The 23724-nt window shown below is 49.1% G+C and overlaps 2 protein-coding genes across 3 annotated transcripts in view; one reads left to right on the forward strand and one right to left on the reverse strand.

Moving 5' to 3' along the window:
- The window catches only part of PGPEP1L (pyroglutamyl-peptidase I like), a 66655-nt gene extending 53664 nt beyond the window's left edge, over nucleotides 1–12991 (forward strand). Inside the window, exon 5 of the mRNA XM_059912586.1 lies at nucleotides 12711–12991. Coding sequence (XP_059768569.1) covers nucleotides 12711–12861 — 151 coding nt within the window. The 3' untranslated portion in view covers nucleotides 12862–12991. The remainder of the gene's footprint in view (nucleotides 1–12710) is intronic.
- Nucleotides 313–23724, reverse strand: part of IGF1R (insulin like growth factor 1 receptor) — a 312032-nt gene continuing 288620 nt past the window's right edge. For both annotated transcript variants that reach the window (XM_059912583.1, XM_059912582.1), the window contains exons 19-21: nucleotides 22061–22190; nucleotides 15570–15704; nucleotides 313–7594 (exon numbers count right to left, since the gene is read on the reverse strand). In XM_059912583.1, coding sequence (XP_059768566.1) covers nucleotides 7213–7594; nucleotides 15570–15704; nucleotides 22061–22190 — 647 coding nt within the window. In that variant the 3' untranslated portion in view covers nucleotides 313–7212. The remainder of the gene's footprint in view (nucleotides 7595–15569; nucleotides 15705–22060; nucleotides 22191–23724) is intronic.

Below are 23724 nucleotides of genomic sequence, written 5' to 3' on the forward strand. Positions count from 1 at the left end.
ACCTGCCCTGACTTTTGTCAGTGGAAAAGTCTACACATCATTCAAAAATCAAGTACAGATTTCTATATTTTATGTATTCAAATTTTCTTCTGGCTGATTTAATGGAGTGAGAAACAGAATAGCTTCCCTGTTCACCAGCAATTTGCATGCCGAGAAGGTTCAGCTGTCAGAAATAGAGCGAAGCCTTCATGCAGAACACCTCCCAGCGACATGTGTGAACACACATGCCACATGTAGCTCAGCTTCTCTGCTCAGAAGTGTGGTGATTCTTCCAGAAGGGGTGGAGGGTGGGGCAAAATCAGAGACCAAAAATGCATACGGAATTCTTTTATTTAACTTAAACCATGTAGTACTTTAACTACTAGAAAAAAGCAGAGTAAGAGAAACTAAAGTTGCCTTAGCTTCAGCCATTCAAAATAGACAGTTTCTTTTTTTCCATAAAGAATCCAGAGTATATCGCAATAACAGGAATAAATTCTTACAACAGAATATACAAAAAAACCTTTTGAAATTTTTTTCATCTACTGATTTTTTATATAAACAGAGGAATTTTTTTAGGAATAATTTATACACAGAAAGTCATTTTATGTAACAAATTGGCCATGTTATTACCTTTTTTTTTTTTTACTTTTTTTTAAAAACTTTTTTTTTTTTTAAACAAGAAAACTCAGAAAATGCATTATTTGCGATGCATCCATTCCATCGCGCCTTCTGGTTTGATTTTTTTTTTTTTTTGTCCCAGAGGTAGACAAACTCTGGCAAACCTCTCACCTCAACCTCACTGGCTTAGAAAGCAGACAGGTGTTTTTGCCAAGCATCTACTCCACCTGTGGATGTGTCTGTGCAACGCCAAACAGCCAAATGAAAAGTTGCAAACAAAACCCAAATTGTTTCTGGATCTTTCTCCCATGTAGAGCAAAACCCCCAAACGTTGCCAATGATGGGGATTTTGTGGGGTTGTGTTGACATGGCCAATAACCCATTGGGAGCTAGAGGAAATGGAGTCAAACTTAAAAAAATCTGGTGTGTGTATAGTTTTTATTAAAAAGAATTTGTTTTGTACTGAAAAAAAATATATATGTTCGGTGTTCTGCCTTAAATAAAAATAAATAGGGTCTCTTCCTTGTTATAGCAAAGCATTAATCATGATATGAGGCATGTAAGCAAATGGCCCGCGTGCACCACCAGAATTACCATCTTTTGTGTGATAAGTCTGTATGCTGTGCTCACTGTGAAAACCATTAGCTGTGCAATGGAGTCCTTCCATCTCAAGGCATTGTATAACAGTACAACTACCAAACCGACCCAACCAGATGCCGAAGGTGCCATGGCACCACGGCTGCAACACCTCTGCTGTTTCCTTGGCCAGTGAGGTTCTTTCAGTCTGTTAAAGTAGCTACACTCCAAAGGGAAATGACCAGTAAAAGATGATCCCCTGCCCAACCAGAGGGTTCTGGAAGACCAAGATACTGAAGATACAGAACTACTTCTTAAATCATCATCATTCCTTTGTTATAAACTAGGGCACAAAACATGGGGGGGAAAGAGGGTGAACTACGGCTTGGGTCAGGGAAAAATCCTTTTTTGGCATATTGTAAAGCTAGCTAGTAAACAGGTGTCCTAAAAAAATGGATCACAAACACACATTTGCACACACAGAGAAAAAAAGTGTCTTTAAATTATTCTCAGCAATTATAAACTACAAACATTTTATAAAATTATTCTATGTTCTTACAAAAATGCAATGAAACATTTAATTAGTTCTTGTAAACCAGATCTTCGTCAACTGACTACCCGTAATCTACTGGACTTAAGAGCCCTATTGAAAACGCTAATGAGTGACTAATTACAACGATGTTTACCAGAAAGATGTGGACACACACAAACATGGACATACAGATGAGTGATCATTATGTTCTTGCAGAAACAAAATAAAACGAAACCCTAAAGTCATGCCCCAGAACTGACACCTGACGGGTGCGATGCAGTTTGCGTTCTTGGAACAATTTGACTGAACTCCGCAGTAACAGTTTCCAAAGTAGGATGTTTTAGGTTTATCTGTTGAAACCAAATGCCCATGGATGACTGTTGAGCCTTGATGTGGTCTGATACCTTCAGAAACCATCAAGTTCCAAGCACAGCCCACACTTCTTCCAAGCCCTGTACCTTCTGCTTGTGCTTCCTCTCTCCACGTCATTCATGATCCCTGTTAGAATGGTTTCCTGCTGCCTTATCATTCCACCATCAAGGAGTGTTCATCTGCTTTTTCTCTAAATGACCAAACTAGTCATCTAAGCTGGAGGCCAAAAACGAAACCCTCTGGCCTGTCCAAGGTCTGTATCTTCAGCATCTCTGGCAACAGAGGTTCAATCTAAACAACATCCTCTCTTGAAGTTCTCATTGGTACCACCAACTATGTCAGAGTGGAGTAAGAAAGTTTGATTTTCATCACTGGTTCTTAAAGAGTGGATCTCTGGTCCGTATCTCCCAATGCTGCTTAGCCCAGGAAAAGAAAAGACAGCCAACAAACACAAAAGTACCATTAACAAAAGAACAAACCCCAAACCTTAAATGCATTACTGGGACTGCTGGAATGGGCCAAGGCATACCATGGAGCTTTACTGTCAACTGGAGGGTGCCTGTGTTTTGAAAAGGAGTTGCCTTTGACACTGTCTGGCTGGAGGACCCAACAGTGACAGCTGAGGACCTTGGACCAAGCATCCTAGCCTTCTCACTGATCTAAGTGTGACCTTGCCATAACAGCGGCCTGCATCCCATGCAGCCACGTGCCAGCAGAGGTGGGCTGCTGAGAAAGAGGTTTTGGTGGAACAAACTGGCCTAGAATTTGGCGTCATACTTGGCTCTTACATCTGTTATCCCAACTGAAACACACCACTTCATGCCAAGCATTTTGCCATTTAGTTCCACAATAACCATTTTTTCTATCATTGAAATGTTGTTCCAAGTCATAAGAAACAGGCTGGAAGGAAAGGCCAGTGTCGGCCATGAACACGGTCTTCTATCTTCCAAGGGGGAAGCACATTCCAACTGTGTCAAAAGTCAGGACATCCTCTAAGGGAGTCCTGGGGTGGTCTGGGTCTCACCCAGCTGAAGTTCAACAACGTCTCCAGAATACACCAGCTCCTGCTGCCTCAGGGAAGGGCTGTGTGTGATCATGTTTTAATGCTCACATCAGTTCAATGATGTGCCTCAGTGGTTCACGTCACTTCAAGCAGTGTGAGCTGCTGTCAGGAGGCTGCATGGAGAATGCCACAACTCAGCTTAAGTTATTTGGAGCATACAAAGGAGGAAACCAAGAAGAGGTGGGAAAATCAGCATAAAATTAGGCTAGAACTGTGGACAGATGATGCCTTGGTATAGTTAAGGTGGGTGGTTTGGTCCAGTAAAATGACTGCACCATCACACAAGCAAAATTTTCTTTTATTTAAGTGTTTCTGAAGCATTTGTTATGATGGGCACTATACTGTTAGTGTTTTCTTTCTACTTAAAAGGAAAACCACCTACATAAAACAAAAAGTGACACCAACAACTCGGACAGTTTAAACAAAACCCTTATAACCAGCTGAATGATCTGTAGAAATCCAGTTGTGGAAACCGGTAGGTATGTGCAAAAGAGAGGAGAGGCCACTATTCCAAGGGGTCACCTACAGTGTGGAAGCGGGAAACCCTGATCAAACATTATTTCTCAACGACCTTAAGATCCCAGGGGACTTGGGAAAGGGGAGGGGTGTTCTAGCAGGAGGGAGGAGCTCCTGAGTGTAACTGCAGTCCTGGGACCGTAAAGGAGCCGCCACACTTTGGGAGACGCCCACTGCGTTTCCCAGAAAAAAACGCTAGTGCCTGTGAGAGCAGCTGCTGGAGGGGGTGCGCCGTCCACCCCGTGATCTGCGGGACGAGGGGATGAGGCACAGCCCCAGCGGGGGCACGGCGCCCACCGCTGGCCCCTTCCAGCCCGAAGGTTTGGTACGTCTTTGTTTTCCCCTGGGGAGGAGGTGAGTGAGGGTGAGGTTGAGAGAACTGCCTGGAGAGGGAGAAGGGGACTCTTCTCCGTACATTCCACGTGAGACTGGCCGTCAGGTCAGGAACCCCGAGCGGGCTTTTGGCGCCCAAGCGGCTGCACGAGGGGCTGAGCCGGCCTAGCCGGAAGCCCACCCAGCACCCACCCCGCGGCCACAGGGACAACGGGGGCCCTAAGGAGACACCACCTGACCCCGGCCCCAGCACTGCCTGTCCTCAAGACCTGGAAACCACTGCTCTTCCCTGTCCGCCACCCAATCTGCACCAAGTAGCTGGTTTCCAAGACAACCGGGCGGGGCCCCTCTCCGCCTCTTGGGATACCGAGTCAGGAGAACAACAGAAGCGACGCAAAGTGAGACGTCGCAGAAAAAGGCGAGCTGTTCGAAATGAGTGGAGAGGTGAGCTAGTGTTGCTTTGACCCCGGAATACAGCCTGGCCTCTCCCTGCGTCACCTGGTGTGTACGGCCTGTGGTGTGGATGAGGTTACCAGTATCAACGGCATATTGTCAGGTGCTGAGAAATGTGAGATGTATTCTTTTTATATATACACATATAAAAAATAAGAGTGAGGTAGATAAATGTTTGGAAAAAAAACCAACAAAAACCCCAAAACTGTCCCGTCTTACACACACACACACACACACACACACATACACACAAAAACCCTTTTCTCAGTATTTAAATTCATAAGGGGGCTTCTCTACAGTGATTGAAACTGGTATCACAAAATAAATTAAAAGAAAACTACATATAATACCTTCTTAATTAATTTTTTCTTTTTTTCATTTTTTTTTTAAGGGAAAAACTATGGGACAGAGACTAGAGAAAATAGTGGGACTGAAACTACTGACAAGCAAAAAAGCACTACAAACTTTCTTTTTTGTGGTTAATCTCCAGTCACAACTAGCAATCATTATATTGTAGCTTTGTTCTTACTCATAATTTAAACATTTCCATCCCAGAAGCAACTCTTGTGCTGTCATCACTCTGGTGAGAAGTGCTAAAAACTAAACAAAACAAGACCCCCGGGCCCCGAGGACGCGGCTTCCTGGCCGAGGAACAGCGCGCCTGCGCCAGGGCTCCTGTCCCCTGGAGGGGAGCACCGGGCTTCGGCCCCGCGGCGCCTGCGCTGTCTCGCGCTGGCAGCGGGCTGGCCGGCTCCCCGAGGATACTGCCCCTGCGCCCTACTCCCCGCCGGTGCCAGGGGGTCCCTGGGGAGTCTCTAGTTCTAAGGACAGGGAGGTCGGTCTGGAGGGTGGTGGCGGGAAGCCGCAGATGGGCCCACTGGAGCGCGCTCGGCTGCACCCCTGGACTCAGTAGCTGTTCTCCATGGGATGGAAGGGTTAAATATCCATTAAAAACAAAATAGTAATCCAAATGCCTAGTGTCTGCAGTTAAAACTGCTGTTGTACCCAAGAATTAAAAAAATAGATATATGTGTGTCACAACCAAAACAAAGGCAAGGGAAAGAGAAGGTGAGACTTTTCAACAATGATGAATATAAACACTGAACAAGGATGTGCGAAATATTTAACCTTTTTTTCTGACCTGAGTTTGTATCATGTCTTGCACTGTAACAGACTCAAATGCTGTGTGAGAGCAGGCTGGGGAGAGAGGGTCCAGGGCAGGCGCCCCGCCTTCTCTCCACCTGCTCCCCTCACCAGCCTCGTGCCCACAGAGCCTATGGGGTAGAATAGAACTAACGGGGCAGGGGGAGCGGGGAGGGGTATGTATTTATAAAAAGGCATCAAACAGTTCATGGCAAATTATGTTATATAAGTATCAATTACTGGGAAAAGAGGAAGAAAGTCACGCACTCTAGTACAAAGCATAAGAAGTTTCTTGGAGTGAGCAGAGAGGGAAGAGGGTAGACCTGAAGGTTTTCATAGATTAAATCCACAAAGATAAAGAACAAAAAAAATAGCAGCTTTTTTTTTTTTCTGTACAGACGTATAGATGAATATCTGAACCGTAAAAAAGTTATAAAAGTGACATTAAAGACGATGTGTATGCAAATGTTTCATGGTCTAACATAGAACTGTAAGACCCATGAAGAAGTCCTAGTAACAGAGAAAATGTCAACAAAGCTTAGAATGCTTGAATCCATTTACTGCTTTTCTTCGTACTGTTGTTGTGGTATTTGAATTTCTTTCCTTGCAAACTTGCATAAACAGTTGGGCTGAGTCCCTGGATACCCCTTCCCATCTGTGTTCTTGGGGGCCAGGTGGGGAGCTGGGGCGGGGACAGGAGACTGGCACGTGGACGACCTTTACTCAAAGCCTGTCTTCCAGGCTCCCGACAGGGCCTGTTTCCTCCAGAATTCCTGGGGGCTAGAAGGTGTGGGTGCAGAAGGGGGAGCAGGGAAGCCATCTTCACTGAGAGGAAGTCTCATTCTGTCCAGTTCCCCCAAATAATAACCTCGTCAAAAGCAATCAGACCTGTGTGAATGTGAGACTTGAAAAGAACACCAGGGGACGATCGGATGGAGGGCATCACCAGCGTGGCTCTTAACGAGTGACTAGCTACCATGCTCGCTCAGGCCTCTGGAAACAAAAGAACAGTGCGGGGACGGTGAGGGAGAAAGTTCGGGGTTTTGGCAGAATTTGGCAGCGTTAACATGGTAACAACCTTGGATGAACGATGGCCCTTTGTAAATTTCGTATGTCCCTAAAAATGTTAAAGATACGGTTAAAAAATCCTGTCTCAACGTGTTTTATAAAGACCTATGGTGACCGGCAGGTGTGTTCAGGGGGGCCATGGAGGGACAGACGTTGCCTCAATCCAATACAAAGGGCGTCCCGGCTGGGCTTGCAGCAAATGTGTTTCCATCATGAAGCAGAAAGAAAGAGAAAGGTGAGAGAGAGAGGGAGAGAGAGACAGGGAGAGAGAGGAGACTTGATTCTCAAGTGTTCTGTTGCTATTAAGTGTTGTCATTAAGGTTCTTAAAGGCCCATGTCAGTTAAGGGTTTGGGTAGGGAAATAAAAAGCTGCTTGCATATTGAAAAAAGGAACATCCCAAATGTGTTTACTGCAGAGAAGCCGTCTCCCGTGGGCAGCAATGGCAGTTCTGAAGATCCACTGAGGTACAGGAGGCTGTGAATAGATTGTTAAAACTCTCCCCCCCACCCGCCGCCGTGTGCGCACGTTACTGTTTGCACGGATCGGGATCCAGGATCAGCAGGTCGAGGACTGGGGCAGAGGCAAGGCCCGCTCCTTCTTGCGGCCCCCGTTCATGTGCGCATAAGGCTGTCTCTCGTCGAAGCTGGCTCGAAGGACCAGCACGCCAGGGCCCGGACCGTTCTCGGCCTTGTGTCCTGAGTGTCTGTCGGGCAGCGGCAGGGAGGACGAGGAGGCCGAGGGGTCCAGGGGGACACTCTCCATGTTCTCCGGCTCTAGGTCCAGCTCCTCTGGCTCAGGCGGCTTGTTCTCCTCGCTGTAGTAGAAGGAGACCTCCCGGAAGCCGGGCTCCATCTCGTCCTTGATGCTGCTGATGATCTCCAGGAAGGAAGGCCTCATCTTGGGGTTGTACTGCCAGCACATGCGCATCAGTTCAAACCTGAGGGGAAGACAGACAGAGATGGGCCCAGCCTGGAAGGGGGCCGCGGCCGAGCGGCCCCGTGGCTACTTGCTGTGTGTGTCTTCCCCACCTACACGTGTACAGCAAGTGTGCCAAAGCAGTTCTGCTGCCTGTCTGGGCCTCTGGCTTTCTATCTTGATGGCGCAAGTAGCCTTCAGCTTCTCCTGACTTACGTCCACCAATGCAGTCACTTCGTCCAGACCCAGGACGCAGGACCCTCCACGATACAAAACCCAAACTCTCACTTCCTGAGAAGGGCAAATACAGGTTCCACACAAGTCTGCTATTACAGGTATTATTTACATAAAAAACAAACCAGCTTTCTATTTGAAGCATCTCTTGCAGCCACTGATTAAACATTATTTCCAGAATTAGAATGCAAGAAACCTCTGATTTCTCACTAATAAGGTTGAGCAGTGATCACAGCTTTCCCCACAGTGATCTCTCCTTCACTTCCACCCATGCTACTTCTACGCTTCCTCCTGGTGGCAGGGGACCACTGGCAGAGAACTGAGGACAGGCAGTGCCAGGCAGCATGGCTGCAAGACAGAAGGGGCGCACGACCCACGTCTGGCGCCAGGGCTCAGGCTGCTCACTGCATGCCCTGGGGTGGCAGAGCCGCCCTGGGAGCCAGGCTGCCCTGAACCCATTGACAGGCCCAGTGGGGCCCTGAGCCAGATGCCAACAAGCCAGCAGGGAGAGCCTGGTGGCAGAGTCCCTGCACAGGCCTGGGGCAGGCAGAGAGGGCACCTGGGCTGCAGCCCCTGGGAAGCCCTCAGAGTCACGTGGCCACAGGGAGAAACCTGGCATCGGACCCAAGCCCCCAGAACAGGAGGCTGCACCAGAAAAGCAGGGTGCTGCCGGGACAGCCAGGAAAGGCCCAGGCTCTGACAAGGTTCAGAATGGCCGCAGGAGAAGGGGTCCTTCTTATTAACCTGGAACGCAGAGTGGTCCAGCCAAGTAGACCACTGGCGCACAAAGGAGGTGGCTGAGCAAAGGTCCAGGCTGGCCAGAGTGTGGAGAAGGTTCCGAGAAGGGACCGGCCAGCAGCCCTTTCTCAAAAAGACCAAAGTGCCTTCCCTTCCACTTCTCTTCTCGCCAGAAAATTCCATTCTATGTTTTGTTTTGGCTAAACTTCTGGCTAATGAGATAGTTTTCAATAAAAATGGTCAATGGAACTCCCCACATCTAGGAAGCCCAAAGCACCCCAAACTGGCTTCCAGCCTCTGTCAGGCTGACACTTGACAGAGCAACTGCCTAAGTCTGGCCCCAGGGAAAGTTCCAAGGAGAGAAAGTCTGTGGGGACAGGAAAACTCCCGTGTCGACCCGCCAGCTACCTTGAAAGATGTGGGAAAATGGTGTCAGGTCAAGTCAGAGGGAAGAGGATGTGACCTTGAGGGAGGGTGGGAATGGGAGAGAGGCCTGCTGCCAGCTTTTGTAAATCAAGTTTTATTGGAACAGAAACACTGTTTGTTTACATATGATCTACGGCTGCTTTCAAACCACAACTACGAGTTGAACAGTTGAGATGGTTTGGCCTGCAAGCCCGAAATATTTACCATGTGGGCCTTTACAGAAAAAGCTTGTCACCCCTGCTCTAGCGGAAAAAGAATTAGACAAAACATGAAGACTGACTAGTTCTTTCCCCTCCCAACTGAATCACCTACACTAGGTCACAGCACTAACCACACGGTAGTTAATGAATGCTCTCGGTAGTGTTACGGGTGTAAATGGCTTTACTCTTCACGAGCCTGGGAAGGTGTGTATCATATTATAGCCCCATTTTATAGATGAGGAAGTGGAAGTACCAAGAGATTACATAATTTGTCCAAGGTCCCCAAACGAGTGAGGGTGGAGCAGGGATGGAGTTCTCGTGAATGATGTGCTTACACTTTGAACAACACCGACCTCAGAAAGAGGAATTTTCTCTCAACCTAAACAAGAGAAACCACAGTCCTGCCTGGAGGCTCTCCCTCTCCTGGCCATCCATCGACAGTCACAGGTGTCGTGCGGGCTTTGCAGATAAACTGGCAGCTTGTCCTTGGGTCACATGGTAAACAAGCCTCCTTCCATATCCCCCCCCACCAAAGAAAAAAGGGCCATAAATACATGAAATCCCTCTCCACGGCTCGGCTGCAATTTCCTCTCTGGCCGACTGACTTATCCCTGAATAGAAGCACAGCCAGGGCCAAGGACACGTGATGTGCCCTGGCTCCGTGCCCCTTGGCCTGGGGCTGAGAAGGTGCCACCAGCAGGGGAGGCATGTGAGTGACATCAGCACAAACAAACCACGTGGCACCACTTTTAAACCATTCCAGAGTCACGGCCCTTCCACTGCTGCCCATAAAAGGAAGTCTTTTTACTCTGTGGGATTCAAGACCTTGTTTACACTATCTCCACAAGAAAACTTTCCAGTAGACTTTAGAAGGATTTATGAGCTGATAAAACTCCTCTTTAAAAAAGCACATTTTTTACAACTGGTCAGCTCTGGGGAGCTGGAGTCGTCCTTTACTGAACGCCTGCATCGGAGGTGTGCGTGCACGCAGCCTTCACCTGGGGCAGGGGCAGGAGCAGACGGAGCTGCTGCCCTCGTGTGACCCCGGAGCCCGGGTGATGGTCTCATCCCGCTCACTGTCTCCTCCCCATCCCCGGCCCTGCTGTGTGCGGGCAGGCTGCAATCACGGGCCGAGCGGCCTAGGGCAGCCCAGCACCTAAGTGCTGGCACAGCCTCAGTCCGGGTGAGGACTGTCACGACAACGAGCCCACATTCCAGAGAGGACCTGCAGGGCTCATCTGCACCCTCTCTTCCCCTCCTGGCAGCCCTGAACAGCCAGGACTGTCTTATGACCACTTCTCAGCCAGGAGGGGCAGTGGGACAGGGGCCTGCCTGACCGCTCGCCCCACGCTACTCTGTTTTGGGGCAGAGATCTAAGGCAGGACCCGTGCACCAGGGAAAAGCCCACTGCAGGCTAACTGGGCATGAGTGCCATTCCTGACTGTTTGGATCCCACTCAAGCACTGGATTCCCACAAAACTGGCCCAGGATTCCCGACAATGTGGGGGCTTTAATCAGCGACAGGGAAAAACCATGTTTGAAAACTGCAAACCAACCAAAGTCTACTGAGTTTGTTTCAGACTCATCCGTGAGTTGATGACTCTCTGGGCTAAAAAGTTCAAATTCCTTTCTGAACGCTGCACACTGAAGGCCTCCCTGGCAGAGGGTCTTGATGTGTGACACTGTCAAAGTCCCACCCGCAGAGAACATGGTCCATGCTCAGCGCGCACCTCTGCTCCAGCCCGTGTCCCAGCATCAGAGTCCCGCCCTTCCAGTCACCGGACCTGCTGAGAGTGCGGGCCGCTCCCCACAGTCCCAGCTCTGGGCTGGAGCAGTCAGCACTCACTCAGAGGGGCTCAAGGACATTGGCGGTGTGAGTATGGAGACCTGTGTGCAAGAGGAGGTTAAGGACAAGCTTTGTTGTCGATCTAAAATACGGATCCACCATTGAACCACAAGCCGAATCTGTCTCATGCCACTTGCTGATCGATTCACACTGAATCTCAGGGTTGAGACCCATGGGCCTAGACACTCTGCAGCCTGGACCATGGTACCTTTCCTCTAAAGCTGTGCACCCTGTTCCACTGAGGGGATCAGAACTGTTGGCTACTGGGGAAGAGCCAGCTTCATCTGTTCCCGGGCACCGCCGAGCAACGATGCTGAGCTGAGGTCCACCAGCAGCCCCTGCACACCCCACCCCCTGTTACCCTGTGGGTGCCATTCACACCTCTGGAACTGAAGCACACAACCTCTCTCCCACATGGAGGCCCAGCATGGCTTTCAGGCAACTCCCGAGGGCTCAGTGATCCTGCTCTCCTCTGAGAGAAACAACAGTCCATTCTTTCATTTTTTGTAATAAAAGAACCCCTCTCTCAGAACACGTCTTCCTTACCTAAGCTCATCAGTAAATTCACAAGGACAATACAGACACTCCTTATAAAACTGACTTGCCTCCTTTCACTTTGTTCTTTTCTTAGAAGGGAGAAAATTTACTAAGGGGGTTCTAGATGGCGAGGAAGAAATGCCTCCTGAATTATACACTTAATATGCCAGAGTAACCTCTCCATGTAAATTTCCTTGTCACTCTGTGCTGGGAACAGGAAGTATGCTGCCTTTCCCATGGCAGGGGGTTGCTTCCCAGGCATATTAAATTAATATTAAATCTCCAGTCACCTGGGGGCAGATCAACTTCAAGAGTCCCACAAATTTCTCAGAGACAATGTTTATTCAAGTCAAAGAGAAAGCTCAAAAACAGTACCTCTCCTCCCACCATCCCCAAACCACACGAACAAAGCTCACACCTGCTTTCTTGGACTGTTTCTATGCTTGCTAAAATACCACCACTTCTAGTGTTAGACTCTTCTGGCACTGGACACGCTCAGGCCAATTCAGTGGGCATCACTCCTCAAACTCTGTTACTTATATTTTTGCTCAGAAGGAAGGTTGTTCTTCTAATGGGCTGACATGAATACAGTGGCTGCACTGTTCAAAGTGGAGGGCAGTCACCTGTGAGGGGGGCAGTCATCAGTAGGGTGTGGTGGCTGGCCTCTGACACCCCAGTGGTCCTCACTTCCTGGTGTCCACGCCTCACATAATCTCCTTTCACATCAAATAAGGCTGCCCGTTAGCCCATATGAGGTTGTGGACACCGTGGAGCGTGACTTCCAGGCCACAAAGAACACTGTGGCTTCTGCTCTGCTGTGGGAGCCATTGCTCTGGGGTAGGGGAGGCACGCTCTAGGCCCGCGGGCCAAATCTGGCCAGCTGTCTAATTTTGTAAGGCCTATGAGCTAAGGATGGCTTTTATATTTGTAAATGGTTGAAAAAAAATCAAAGAAGAGTAATATTTTGTGACAAAATGAAAGCTATGTGAAATTCAAATTTCAGTATCCAGAAATAAAGTTTTCTTGGAGCACGGCCACACTTGTTCCTGTGATGTCTCTGGCTGCTCTTGTACAACGGCAGAGTTGAGTAGCTGCAGTTGAGATCGTAGGGGCCTGCAGAGCTGAAAATATTTACTATCTGTCCTTTTGGAGAAAAGGTTTTCTGAGCCCTGCTCTAGAAGAAGCCAGCTGCATGGCACGACGACACTCAAGCAGCATCACAGAGGAACTAAGGCCTCACGTGGCAACTGGTGGCGTGAGTTCTCCATCTTGGAAGTGGATCCCAGCCCTGGTCAAGCCTTCAGATGACTGCAGCCCCGGCTGCCAGCCAGACTGTGACCTCAGGAGACCCCCGGCCAGAGCCAGCCAGCTAAGCTGCTCCTGGATCCCTGACCTCCAGAAACTCTGTGAGATAATAAATGCTTATTGTTGTCTTAAACTGTTAGGTTTCGGGTAATGTTATATGGAAATAAAAGAAACTAACACAGGTGGAGAGAGGGAGAGTTTCCACCAGGGGCAAGAAAATGCATTAAGTGGCCATGTGGATCTCTTCCATCTTTGGGTCCTGAAGTCCGAAGAGGCTGTACTAGGGAGTCTGTTGGTGAGGGATCCAGGACGCCCACTGCCCCCTTACGCACAGCCCTCTGAGGAGTGGAGCTTCCTCTCATGCGTGGGTGTATCCTGTGCCCCACGTCCAGGACACATGCAGGTTTCCTAGTCCGGGCCCATGCTCAGATGATCAATGGGTACTCCCACCCCAACACACACACACACACACACACACACACACACACACACACACACTCTCTCTCTCTCTCTCTCTCTCTCGTACAGACACACACACTCTCACACACTCACACACACTCACACACACACTCACACACTGTCACACACTCACACACACTCTCTCACACACACACATTCATAGACACCCTCACACACACTCTCATACACACACTCTCACACACTCACACATACACTCACACACACTCTCATACACACTCACACTCTCACACAAACACACACACTCACACACCCACACTCACACACACTCTCACACACTCACACACACACACACTCTCACATTCACACACACTCTCTCTCTCAGACTCACACATACACACACACTGAGGCAAAGATGTTCCCTTTCCTGCAGCATTCTCTGGCCTCTTTCCTAATTCCATGCAAGATGTCCCTGGGATAGAACAGGCTTTGGCTGAGTAAATGCTCAGAGGCAGCAGTTAAAGAGCAGGATACCCAGCTAATGTACCCCTGAAGCAGCAGCGCAGTCAGAGCCAGGAGAACAAGTTCCACCCCCACTCCCCACCCCCGCCCTCTACCTGGAGCTTAGGGATTCAGTCTTGGAAGCTACACTAAAAGTGCTTTAAAAAAACCCCGAAAACCTTGGTTTATTGACAGGACAATGGTTTCTGCTTCCCAGGCTGAGGCAGTCAGATTCTAAGACAGTCCCCAAGATTCCCTCCCCTGGTGTAAACGCCCTGTATGATCCCCTCACTTGAGTGGGAGGGACTTGTGAATGTGATGAGATTTCACTCCTCCATTTAGGTTTCTAATAATTGACTCTAAGTTAATCAGAAGGGAGATTATCCTGGGTGGATGTGACTTAATCAGGTAAAAAAAAAAAAAAAGGTCAAAAAGCAGCAGAGAGATTCTCTTGCTGGCCCTGAAGAAGAAAGCTGCTTTGTTGTGAGAAGGCCAGTGGAGGGGAAGTATGGCAAGGACTGGGAGCTGAAAGCTAGCAAGACCCTGGGACCTCAGTCCTGCAGCCACAAGGGGCTGACTCCTGCCAACAACCTGAAGGGGCCTGCGAGAGGGAGGCTCCATGAGCCTCAGATGTTCGCAGCTCGGGCTGACATCTTGATCTCAACCTCATCAGACTGAGCAGAGGAGCCAGCACTCCCATTTCCTGATCCATGGAAGCCTTGGGAGACCAAATGAACAGAGCTTTCCTGGCTGTTGGGGCCGATTTCCCTGGTACCCACTCGACGTGGCGTCTGACTCACATCTGTAAATCACCCCACCACGACGGGGCCCTGCCCAAGTCAGTGCTCACTCAAGGCTGGTGCGCGGGTAGGTGGCAGATCTGGGCAGAGCCTTCCACAGACACGGAGACAGCCCAATAGCTCCTCTGGGGCCCTTTCCAGTGTGAGGCCAAATCTGTCCTGAAAAGCACTTCTGGAAAATTCCTGCATTGGTCTTGAAGTATTTGTGGTAGCCGACCTTCTACCTATTGGGATCCAGAAGAATCTTGAGCCCTGCCTTAATGTGCATGTCGAAAGCAAGTCCACTGCTCCCCATCTGTACCTGTCTGCACCTGATGACCCAACCACAGCACACCTGCACATCCTCACACCTTCAGCAGCTCTGACCTAAACTGACAGAGGGGCTTCTTCTAAGAACACTGAGCAGGGAGGCCCACGAGGCATCATGGACTGTTTCCCGTTATCTGACAGATCTCAGGAACAGAAAGCTACATGCCAGGGCTGTGCCTGCCGGGAGGCCCCCTGACCGCCTCTAGGTCGGCACAGCCGCTGGAGGAGGCTGCTGAGAGCCTGCCACTCACAGGCCTTTTATGACTTTTGTAAACACTTAACAGGAAAGAAACATGGGGGGACCGCAGGTGGTGGCAGCATCCTGGAACCGCCTGCAAAAGGAGGTCTGAGGTCCACAGGCCTGGAGGAGCCCTGCTGATGGCTGGGGAGTAGCCTGGGACTGTGGCTTAAGAGTAATCAGTGTCATGTTGCTACATTTTCTTAAAAAAACTCTGCCTGGAGAAGACCAGCAGGGATTGCTTTGGTCAAGTATTTCACAAAGACGTTTGGCCTGAGAAACCACGATGCAAACTGCAAATCCGAACCCCAGGATTAAGGAAGATGGGGCAGGATTAAGGCACTTGCCCAAAGGGACAGGTTCTTTCCATTAGGATAAACCCTCTTCTTAACTGCTCTGGTCAACCCAGCACCCGCCGGGGCCAGAGGGACCCAGCATATACATACAGCATGTCAGGACAGTTGTCCGGCTTGTCCAGAAGGCCGCCCTCCATGACGAAGCGAAGGACTTGCTCATTGGACAGACCCTGGTATGGCTGCTCGGCCAGCGTGGCGATCTCCCAGAGGACGACCCCGAAGGACCTGCAGGGAGAAAAGAAACGTGAGGTGCTCGGAAAGGGGTGGACAGAGCCACACAGCCCTCTCCCTTTGGGCGACTGAGCGCATGTCAGGCAGTGAGCCAGGCCCTGGGCTAAGTGTGGAACATCCATCCTCATGTGTCGTAGAGTCGATGCAGCCCTGGTGGCACAGCTCTGCCAGCTGAGGGGAGGGCGTGTTCAGGGCCCTTGAACAGCCAGCGAGCACGTGATCTCCCATGGGAGCCCCGGGCAAGCTGAGTTCAGGGCCCAGCCCCAGCCAGGACCCTGCAGGGCAGCGTCTCCCTAATGTGCTTTATACCACCAATAATCGAATGCTGGTCCCCAGGCCCGGCTGGGACAGTGATTTAGTGCAAATCCCTGGGACTAACTGCATCCTGGGACAAGCAAGCTGTTCAACAAGCTCTCCGTTTTGAAACTTCTCTACGCAGGAACCCCTGGTTGAGTTTTTAACGCCTATGGATGCCTGGGCCCCCGACTGATTTCACTGGTCTGGGGTGGGGGCCTGGGCCTTGGGGTGTCGAAAAGCTCAGTGGGGATCTTACAGGTCCAGGAGGGCCCGGGGAGACGAGGGGCTCAGCCTCACAGGTGGGGGACAGAGAGGGGCGGCACTGGCTGGGGTGGGGCTCGCGCACTAGGAAGAATCCTTAGGCCCAGAGTTTAGCCAAGGTGGGGGGAAGGGGGTGGCCGAGGAACCAAGTCAGCAAGGGGAGCAGGGAGCGATTCCGCCTCGCATGCGCTTCTGCCTGTAGGTTAGAAGATCCTACTACTGGAAAACAAACTAAAATAGGTATACACATACACAGAAATTTCAGACTGAGGATGTTAAAAAAAGGCAGTGCTGTAATCTGCAAAATAAAGATGCCTTCCCAGCATACATCACCGTCTTTCACAAATTCTCCACGGTCTATTTGCCTTTCCATTCGGTTCATTTCCAAAGATTAAAGCCTGCCGCTTGGCCAGCCCGAGGGGCTTCCTGGACCTTCCGCAGGCCAGGGGTGTGGGCAAAGCCGCACTGAAAATTCTGGGGCGGCGCTTCCTGCCCAGAGCTCTGCGGATCCTGGCCAAGCCGAGCCAGGAGGGCCGCGGACTTTGTATCAGAATGTTTTACTCGATGCTTCAGCTCCTTTCCATGAACAAAAGGGTTTTGTACAAATTGATGCTGAGAGCAGATGTCAGACATAAATATTTAGAATCTTAGCCCTCAGAGGACCGACCCACCCAAGATCCTTTTGAACCTCAGTGACCGAGAAATAGTCTTGGTATTGCACGAGAGACCTAGGAAAGCTGAAGGCCCGGAGGCCCAAATGCAGTGTTCGCAGGCCCAGCCGAGGGCAGTGGGCTCCCCCGTCAACCTGGGCTGGGGGATCTCCGCAGACTGAATTGGCCTGGTCACCTAGGTCGCTGCCTCAGAGGCCATGGCTCCCAACTCCACCTCTGAAATGCAGTACCCAACTGACGGCAGACCTGGCCTGAGAAATAACCTGAAAATGCGGTTTCGCCCAGCCCCACGTCCCCCCCCGCCCCACACGCTCCTCGGCTGTGCCAGCTGCTGTCAGGCGGCCAGCGCCCACCAGACGGCGCCCGTGCTGACCACTCAGCGCCTATTGCCCCACTCCAAGCTCTGGGTTACTGTGGATCCTTGACCTTAATGCGTCTCAACTCTGTCTCGCCACCCTGATATTGCCAAATGTCTCCTAGGAGACGCCATCAACCCTGTGGAGAACCACTGCTAGTGTAACATCACTAAAATGAGAACCACAACTCTAGTATAAAGTCAGAAGCTCATGCGTTTAGCTTCTCTCATAAGTGAATCAAATAAACTCTTCAGAAATTAAAGAGTGTTTCCCAGCGGGTTTGGGGCAGTAGAGGAAAAAAATATTAACTTTCTTAGAGAATGCCACTTTCCTTTGTAGAGGAGGGGAAAAAAAATCCTTTTCTTCTGTCCTGCTCAGTTCTCAGCTGGGGCTCTGTATCAAAAGACAGATTAACAAGAGAAAGGGTACAGATTTTTTAAATAGAAGTTTTACACGACACAGGAGCCTTCATAAGGAAATGAAGACCCAACAAAGTAGTAAAACCTAAGCATTTTTTATATTAGTTTTGATGAAGAGCACAAAGTCATGGAAAAAGGTGACAGGACAGAAGGATATGAGCAAAGGGTACAGTGAACTGGAGAAACCCAGCAAGACTTGTTAGTCCAGATTCCTCTTGGTGTCTTAGGAAATAAGGATGCTTCTTTCCTCCAGGGCATATAAGGGTCATAAGCCTGCTTCAGGGGAAGGTCAGAGAGTCCTTCCTGCAAATTCCACTTCTCGACTCCTTCAGCTTAAAAGAGTCAACATGCCAACGACAAACTCCTACAGTAGAGCACAGGGAACTAACTATATTCAGTAGCACGCCGAGGTCATCCTTCCCACACCTCCTCAGATAACCCCCACAGCTTGCCCGTGCAGGCTCAGACCTGCCCAAAGGTCTGCTCCCCTCCTTTCGTCCTCCCAGCACATCCTCAGCGCAGATGGTCGCCTTTGCCTGGCCCGCAGGACGCCTCCTTTTTGGCACCAACGTCTTACTCAGAGGAGCTTCACACTCTAGCTTAACGTGAACTTCTTCAAACACGGCTCTAGGTCACTCTCCGGCTCAGAAGCCTCTCCTCACAGAGCCTGCAGAATTAGTCCCAAACCCCTAACACAAGAGCCAAGGCCTCACTTGAGCTCTCTTCAGCCTAACTCCCCCGAGGAAGTCCCACCATCCTCCACACGCACTAAGCGCTTCCCACCACCGTGGTTTCCCCCAGTGTTCCCACCGCCAAGAGCCCACTTCTTCACTGTTTGGAAGGTGACAGTCCATACTTCAGGGTGCCCCACGACTCCCGTTCTTCGGGGAAGGGGTCTGTGATCCCAGCCTGTCAGGGTCGCTTCCTGTTCTCTACAAGACTTCATCCCTCAGGGACAACCACCATGTCTCTAGGCACCCTGGTTCTTGCACATGCTGAGCACTGTGCCCGGGCCATGCCAGGTCCTCATGATCACACACACGAAAGAACACAGAAGGTGACAGAGCCGGCTCTCCACAAAGGCTTTCCCTGCAGTGACTCTGGTTTGATGTCAGTGTCACCTGTCTGTGAGGGCCACTTAGTGCTGGCGTCCTTCACAGGACATGACTAGCCGAGTTCAACCATTTTTCTGCCCCAAGGTATGGAGGCTAAAGCATCTCTACCCAACACCAACGTTCCTCCCTGTCATCACCAGTTGTCACAGGGGCCACTTAAACATCTAATGAGGTTCTGCAGACATCCCCAACAGACCTTACCTCACAGATGGAGTAGCTAAAGCCCACAGATACCCCATGGTTTGACCAAGGCCACACAGCCAGAGACACTGAGAAATATGCAACGCCTGCATGTTTTTCAGAGCAGGTCATTTACAATGTGGCACTGGCATTTAATGCCTCATACAAAACCAAGCTTTGAATTTTATGGATTTAATCTTTAAACATTAGATAAATGCCTTTGTGTGAAGTCTTTTCTAATTACGAGCATTGGGGTTGTTTTCCCAAGTAAGGGACAACTTGGTGTGAGACTCACTTCAATTCCAGTGCTGGTTAAAGTCAGCATTCAATAATTACACCTCCTTGGGCTTCCCTGGCGGCGCAGTGGTTGAGAATCTGCCTGCCAATACAGGGGACACGGGTTTGAGCCCTGGTCTGGGGGGTTCCCACATGCCGTGGAGCAACTAGGCCCGTGAGCCACAGCTACTGAGCCTGCGCGTCTGGAGCTTGTGCTCCGCAACAAGAGAGGGCGCGATAGTGAGAGGCCCGTGCACCGCGATGAAGAGTGGCCCCCGCTTGCCGCAACTAGAGAAAGCCCTTGCACAGAAACGAAGACCCAACACAGCCAAAAATAAATAAATAAATAATAAAAATAAAGGAATTCCTTTTAAAAAAATAAATAAATAATTACACCTCCTCATACCAGGACGGGATCTGTCAATGTCCCACCCACCAGCAAATCGAAACCTACAGAGATATCCACATTACCTGCTGATGTGAATTCGCCACTGAAGAACCAAATAACTCTAGGAGGGAGCAACCAGCCCTGGATATCTGTGGCCATTTGGAAAGCTTCTCAGTAAGTCAAGAAATGAAGACTGTTGTAGGGTGATTCAGTTGCCCAGGAAGGGAACACACCTTCAAGCCATGGATTTCCCCCTCCCCAGTCCTGTGCCTGGTTCCCTCCATGCCTGGAGGGCACACCTGTGTCTTCTAACCCAAAGGAACCATTTGCAGGGACACAGTGCTACAAGGGAGCTATAAGAGGAACAAGGACAGTGCCCAAGGGCCTGGGAATAATGTCTCCAAGGATAGCAGGAAAACCTAAAGATATTCCACCTAGAGAAAAGAGACCACTTCCTTGTGACTCCAAGGCCTGTCTTATCAAAAACAGAGCAGGGTGTGCAACCGTGCTACAGAGAAGGGCCAACGGGGTGTCAGCAAGAGGCCGACTTAAGCATAGCATGAGAAAGACCTGCAAAACCCAAGGATGTCTTAAGGATTAGGGCTGTCTGTCTTCATGAGAGAGGAATTAGCAGTTCCTGGAAATATGTGAGCAGAAGCTCAAAAACCAGCTGTCAAAGACGCTGTAGATGGGGTTTGGGGACTGGTCCCGACCTCAGAATATCTTCTGATCCTAAAATTCTAGGGTATCTTCTGCAAAGTCAAATACAATTCTTTGTATTTCTTTCTAGACTTTAACTATTTAGGGATGACTGTTTTGTACCATTGAATACACTCAGAAATGATTTTCATTCCTTCAAGAGGGAGCACTTTAGATCCTGGGGAGCTGAGAAGCCTTCCATATTCTCCATTGTCCTAGCCTACCCACCTTACCAGTGTTATCCTCAAAGGCTATGTTAAAAAAAAAAAACTAAAGCACTGTCAAAGCCTGAACATGGAATGGAATGAATATGAAATCCCTACTCTTGTTTATATATATTTTTTCTTACTGGTTCATAATGTCTACGTCATCAAATGGGAGAAAAATGGCAATGAACACCCTTTACTGCTGCTTGTTGCAATTGCTGCTAACCAGAATTTGGTAAACTTAGCCTGTGAGATATTAACAACTCTAGTTTTATCTTCCTGCCCTGCCTCTGTTTTCCCTGGCTCTCGTGGTTTTCTATTTTACTGCACTGTAAGCTGACCTCAAAGTTGTTGGAAGCATGGATCCTAGAATAAACAGATGCGGGTGTGGACCCAGGCCTGTCCTCTCCCCATCATCTCTATATCTAAAAATGGTGTTGAACACTTTGATTTGACTGTGAAGAGGGAACCATCTTGAATAGGCTGATTGCAAAACAGACCTCACACTTGAGCTCAAGAAGAAATCATGCTTTGCTGGGTCACATTCAAATGCTATTTCCAATTCGCACCTGTCTTCAAAATAGGATCCAAGGCCCTTGATCCCAAGGTTCACGAGGTTAAAAAAAAAAATGATGTCGGTCACTATTTAAATAGCTCCTCTATGTGGTCATCCCTACAGTTGGAGTAAACAACTACCATTTCTGTAACACACCAGCAATGGGATCTCCTGAGAGGACAGCCAAGAAACTAGCCGACGTTCTAGAAGGTAGACGTGCCAGGGCCTTCGCCTGCCAAGAACCTCAATTGTATTTCAGAACCTAACCACCTCTCCACAATGTTGCTGAGGAGCCGCAATAAACAATACTATCAAAAGGCCTCTGCATCCGTAGCTGATGCACCTTCTACCCCAAGATACGTCCATGACTAAGGGACACACTTTGCTTTCCACACCATCCCTGGGTCAACAACGATAGGTGCCCATTGGAAGAGGACAGACAGCAGATGGAACCAATAGGAAAACACATCAAGACTCATAAGCTTTGGGTCTAAAATAAGCACTGTCTGCAATCTGAAGGCTTAATTAGGTGAAGCAACCCCCTCCCCAAACACACACATATGCACACGCGTGCGTGCACACACGTCACATCTATTTATTGCGAAAGAAAATGAGAGAAGGCAGGCGGGGGAGAAGCAGAAAGAGATAAAATTTTCTGGCTTGTCCCCATACCCTAGCCCCTGGTGGTGTGTCTCCAGGCCTCCCAACCACTCGGTGAGCAGCTAAGCATTGAAAGAAATGTTGGTCCCACAAATTCTTTAGATCCCACAAGTGCCCATTGACAACAGGAACACGTCAGTGATGAGGGGGTGGCCCCCATCACACTGAGTCAAAGCTGGAAAGGGGTAACAATGAACAGAAAACAGGAGGAAAGGAAAGGACTCGTGGGGGCCGGGGGCTGGCGTTACAGGAAAGGTCTCTCGTACCAGACGTCAGAGTGCGTGGTGAAGACTCCATCCTTGAGGGACTCGGGGGACATCCAGCGCACAGGCAGCAGCCCCTTCCCTCCCTTCCGGTAATAGTCGGTCTCATAGATGTCTCTCGTCATCCCAAAATCTGTGAGGAGGAGAGGAGGCACGAGAGTTACCCCGTGTGAGTAATGTCGGGGGAGAAGCTAAGAGGCACAGTGACGTCTCAGAGGAGGGTCCTGTGCCCACAGCCAAGTCCAAGGGCAAACTGGCTTTAGGTAGGCCGACATCCATGCTGCCACCTGATGAGGCAGAAACTGTAGGGGAGGACCGGTGAGTCACATGACAAGCAAATGCCCAGAAATCTCTGCCTTTAAATATATTTACAATGTGATTCTTTTAAGAAGGTAGCTCCCTCATTGCATTTAAAATGAGAGGCATCTTACAAATCATCAGGACCCATAGTTTACCAGGAAAATATGTACTGAGTAGAGCAAAGGTCATTTGTATGCGGTTTAAAAACATGATCAAATAGCCAGGAGCATGTTGACTTTTATTTACTTGGTAACACTGCCTCATTATCAGAGGAAAGAAAGTAGTTTCACCATCTAATAAGGGGGAAAATATTGAGAGTACCAATTCACGATGAAAAAAGTACACAGTAAGATGCCTAAGAGATGGTATTTACTAGGCCCCTGAAGCTATTACTCAATAATGTTTTTCAACATAATACTCCCACTCATTTTTGAAAATGTCTTCCATTTTCCATGTCTCTAGAAGATGTCACATAATTATGTTTGATGGCAGGCTTGCTTTATAATCCTAAATTATTGCTTCTTTGTCAGATTTTGATTTTCCACTCAATCATGTAACCTTTTCTTACAGGGACTCTTCCGTTCTCCTTCCCAGGAGAAAGGGCTGCTCTCCTTTTTAAAATGTTCATTTATGTCTCTAACTCTGCCACAAAGAGGTAAGGCTACAAAGCAAACACAGAGAACAAAGTTCCTTGGACGTTAATCAACATAAATTCCTTGTACTATGCTAACGGCCATCGAATTGCCTCTGGTAAAATTGCTTGTCATATTTGTAATCCATAGGAGACTGGGCATTAGAAAAACATTTTTGAATCCTAGCGAAGAATAAAAACGAAGTGCTAAAGTCTTATCTCCAAACTATCCAGTGACATGCAAATAGAGGATTTGCTTTTCCTTGCACAAAAAGGAAAGACAGAAATCCCAGAAAAAAAGCACAGACTATTTCTTCCTTAACCCAAAAGAAAAATTTCAAATTTTAGGAAGAAAAAACACAGTACAAAGAAAACATCACTATAAATATGCCACATGGTTAAATAGCAAATAGAGTCCTTGCTGATTTGGACTTCCAATGGCAAGTGGCACAAAAATGGCTCTCCCGCAGTGAGGGCGAGGAGGGAAGTAAAGGAGCAGGAACTGAGTTAGGCCACAGACACTAACGTTTCCGTTTCCGAGGACCTGCCCACACCCAGCATGTATGTGCCTGGTGCTTTCCTGCACCGAGTCTTTCCCAGCATCTCATGGCTCTCTTACAGCATCATCCCCATTTCAGACGTCAAGAAATTGGGGCTCACAGAACTTAAAGACACTTGCCGCAAGCCTCAAGTCTGTTAGTGGCAGAACCGGGGTTTAGTTTAGTTAGTGACTGCC

The sequence above is a fragment of the Balaenoptera ricei genome, chromosome 2 (assembly GCF_028023285.1).
Source record: "Balaenoptera ricei isolate mBalRic1 chromosome 2, mBalRic1.hap2, whole genome shotgun sequence".
In the NCBI taxonomy this organism is placed as follows: domain Eukaryota; kingdom Metazoa; phylum Chordata; class Mammalia; order Artiodactyla; family Balaenopteridae; genus Balaenoptera; species Balaenoptera ricei.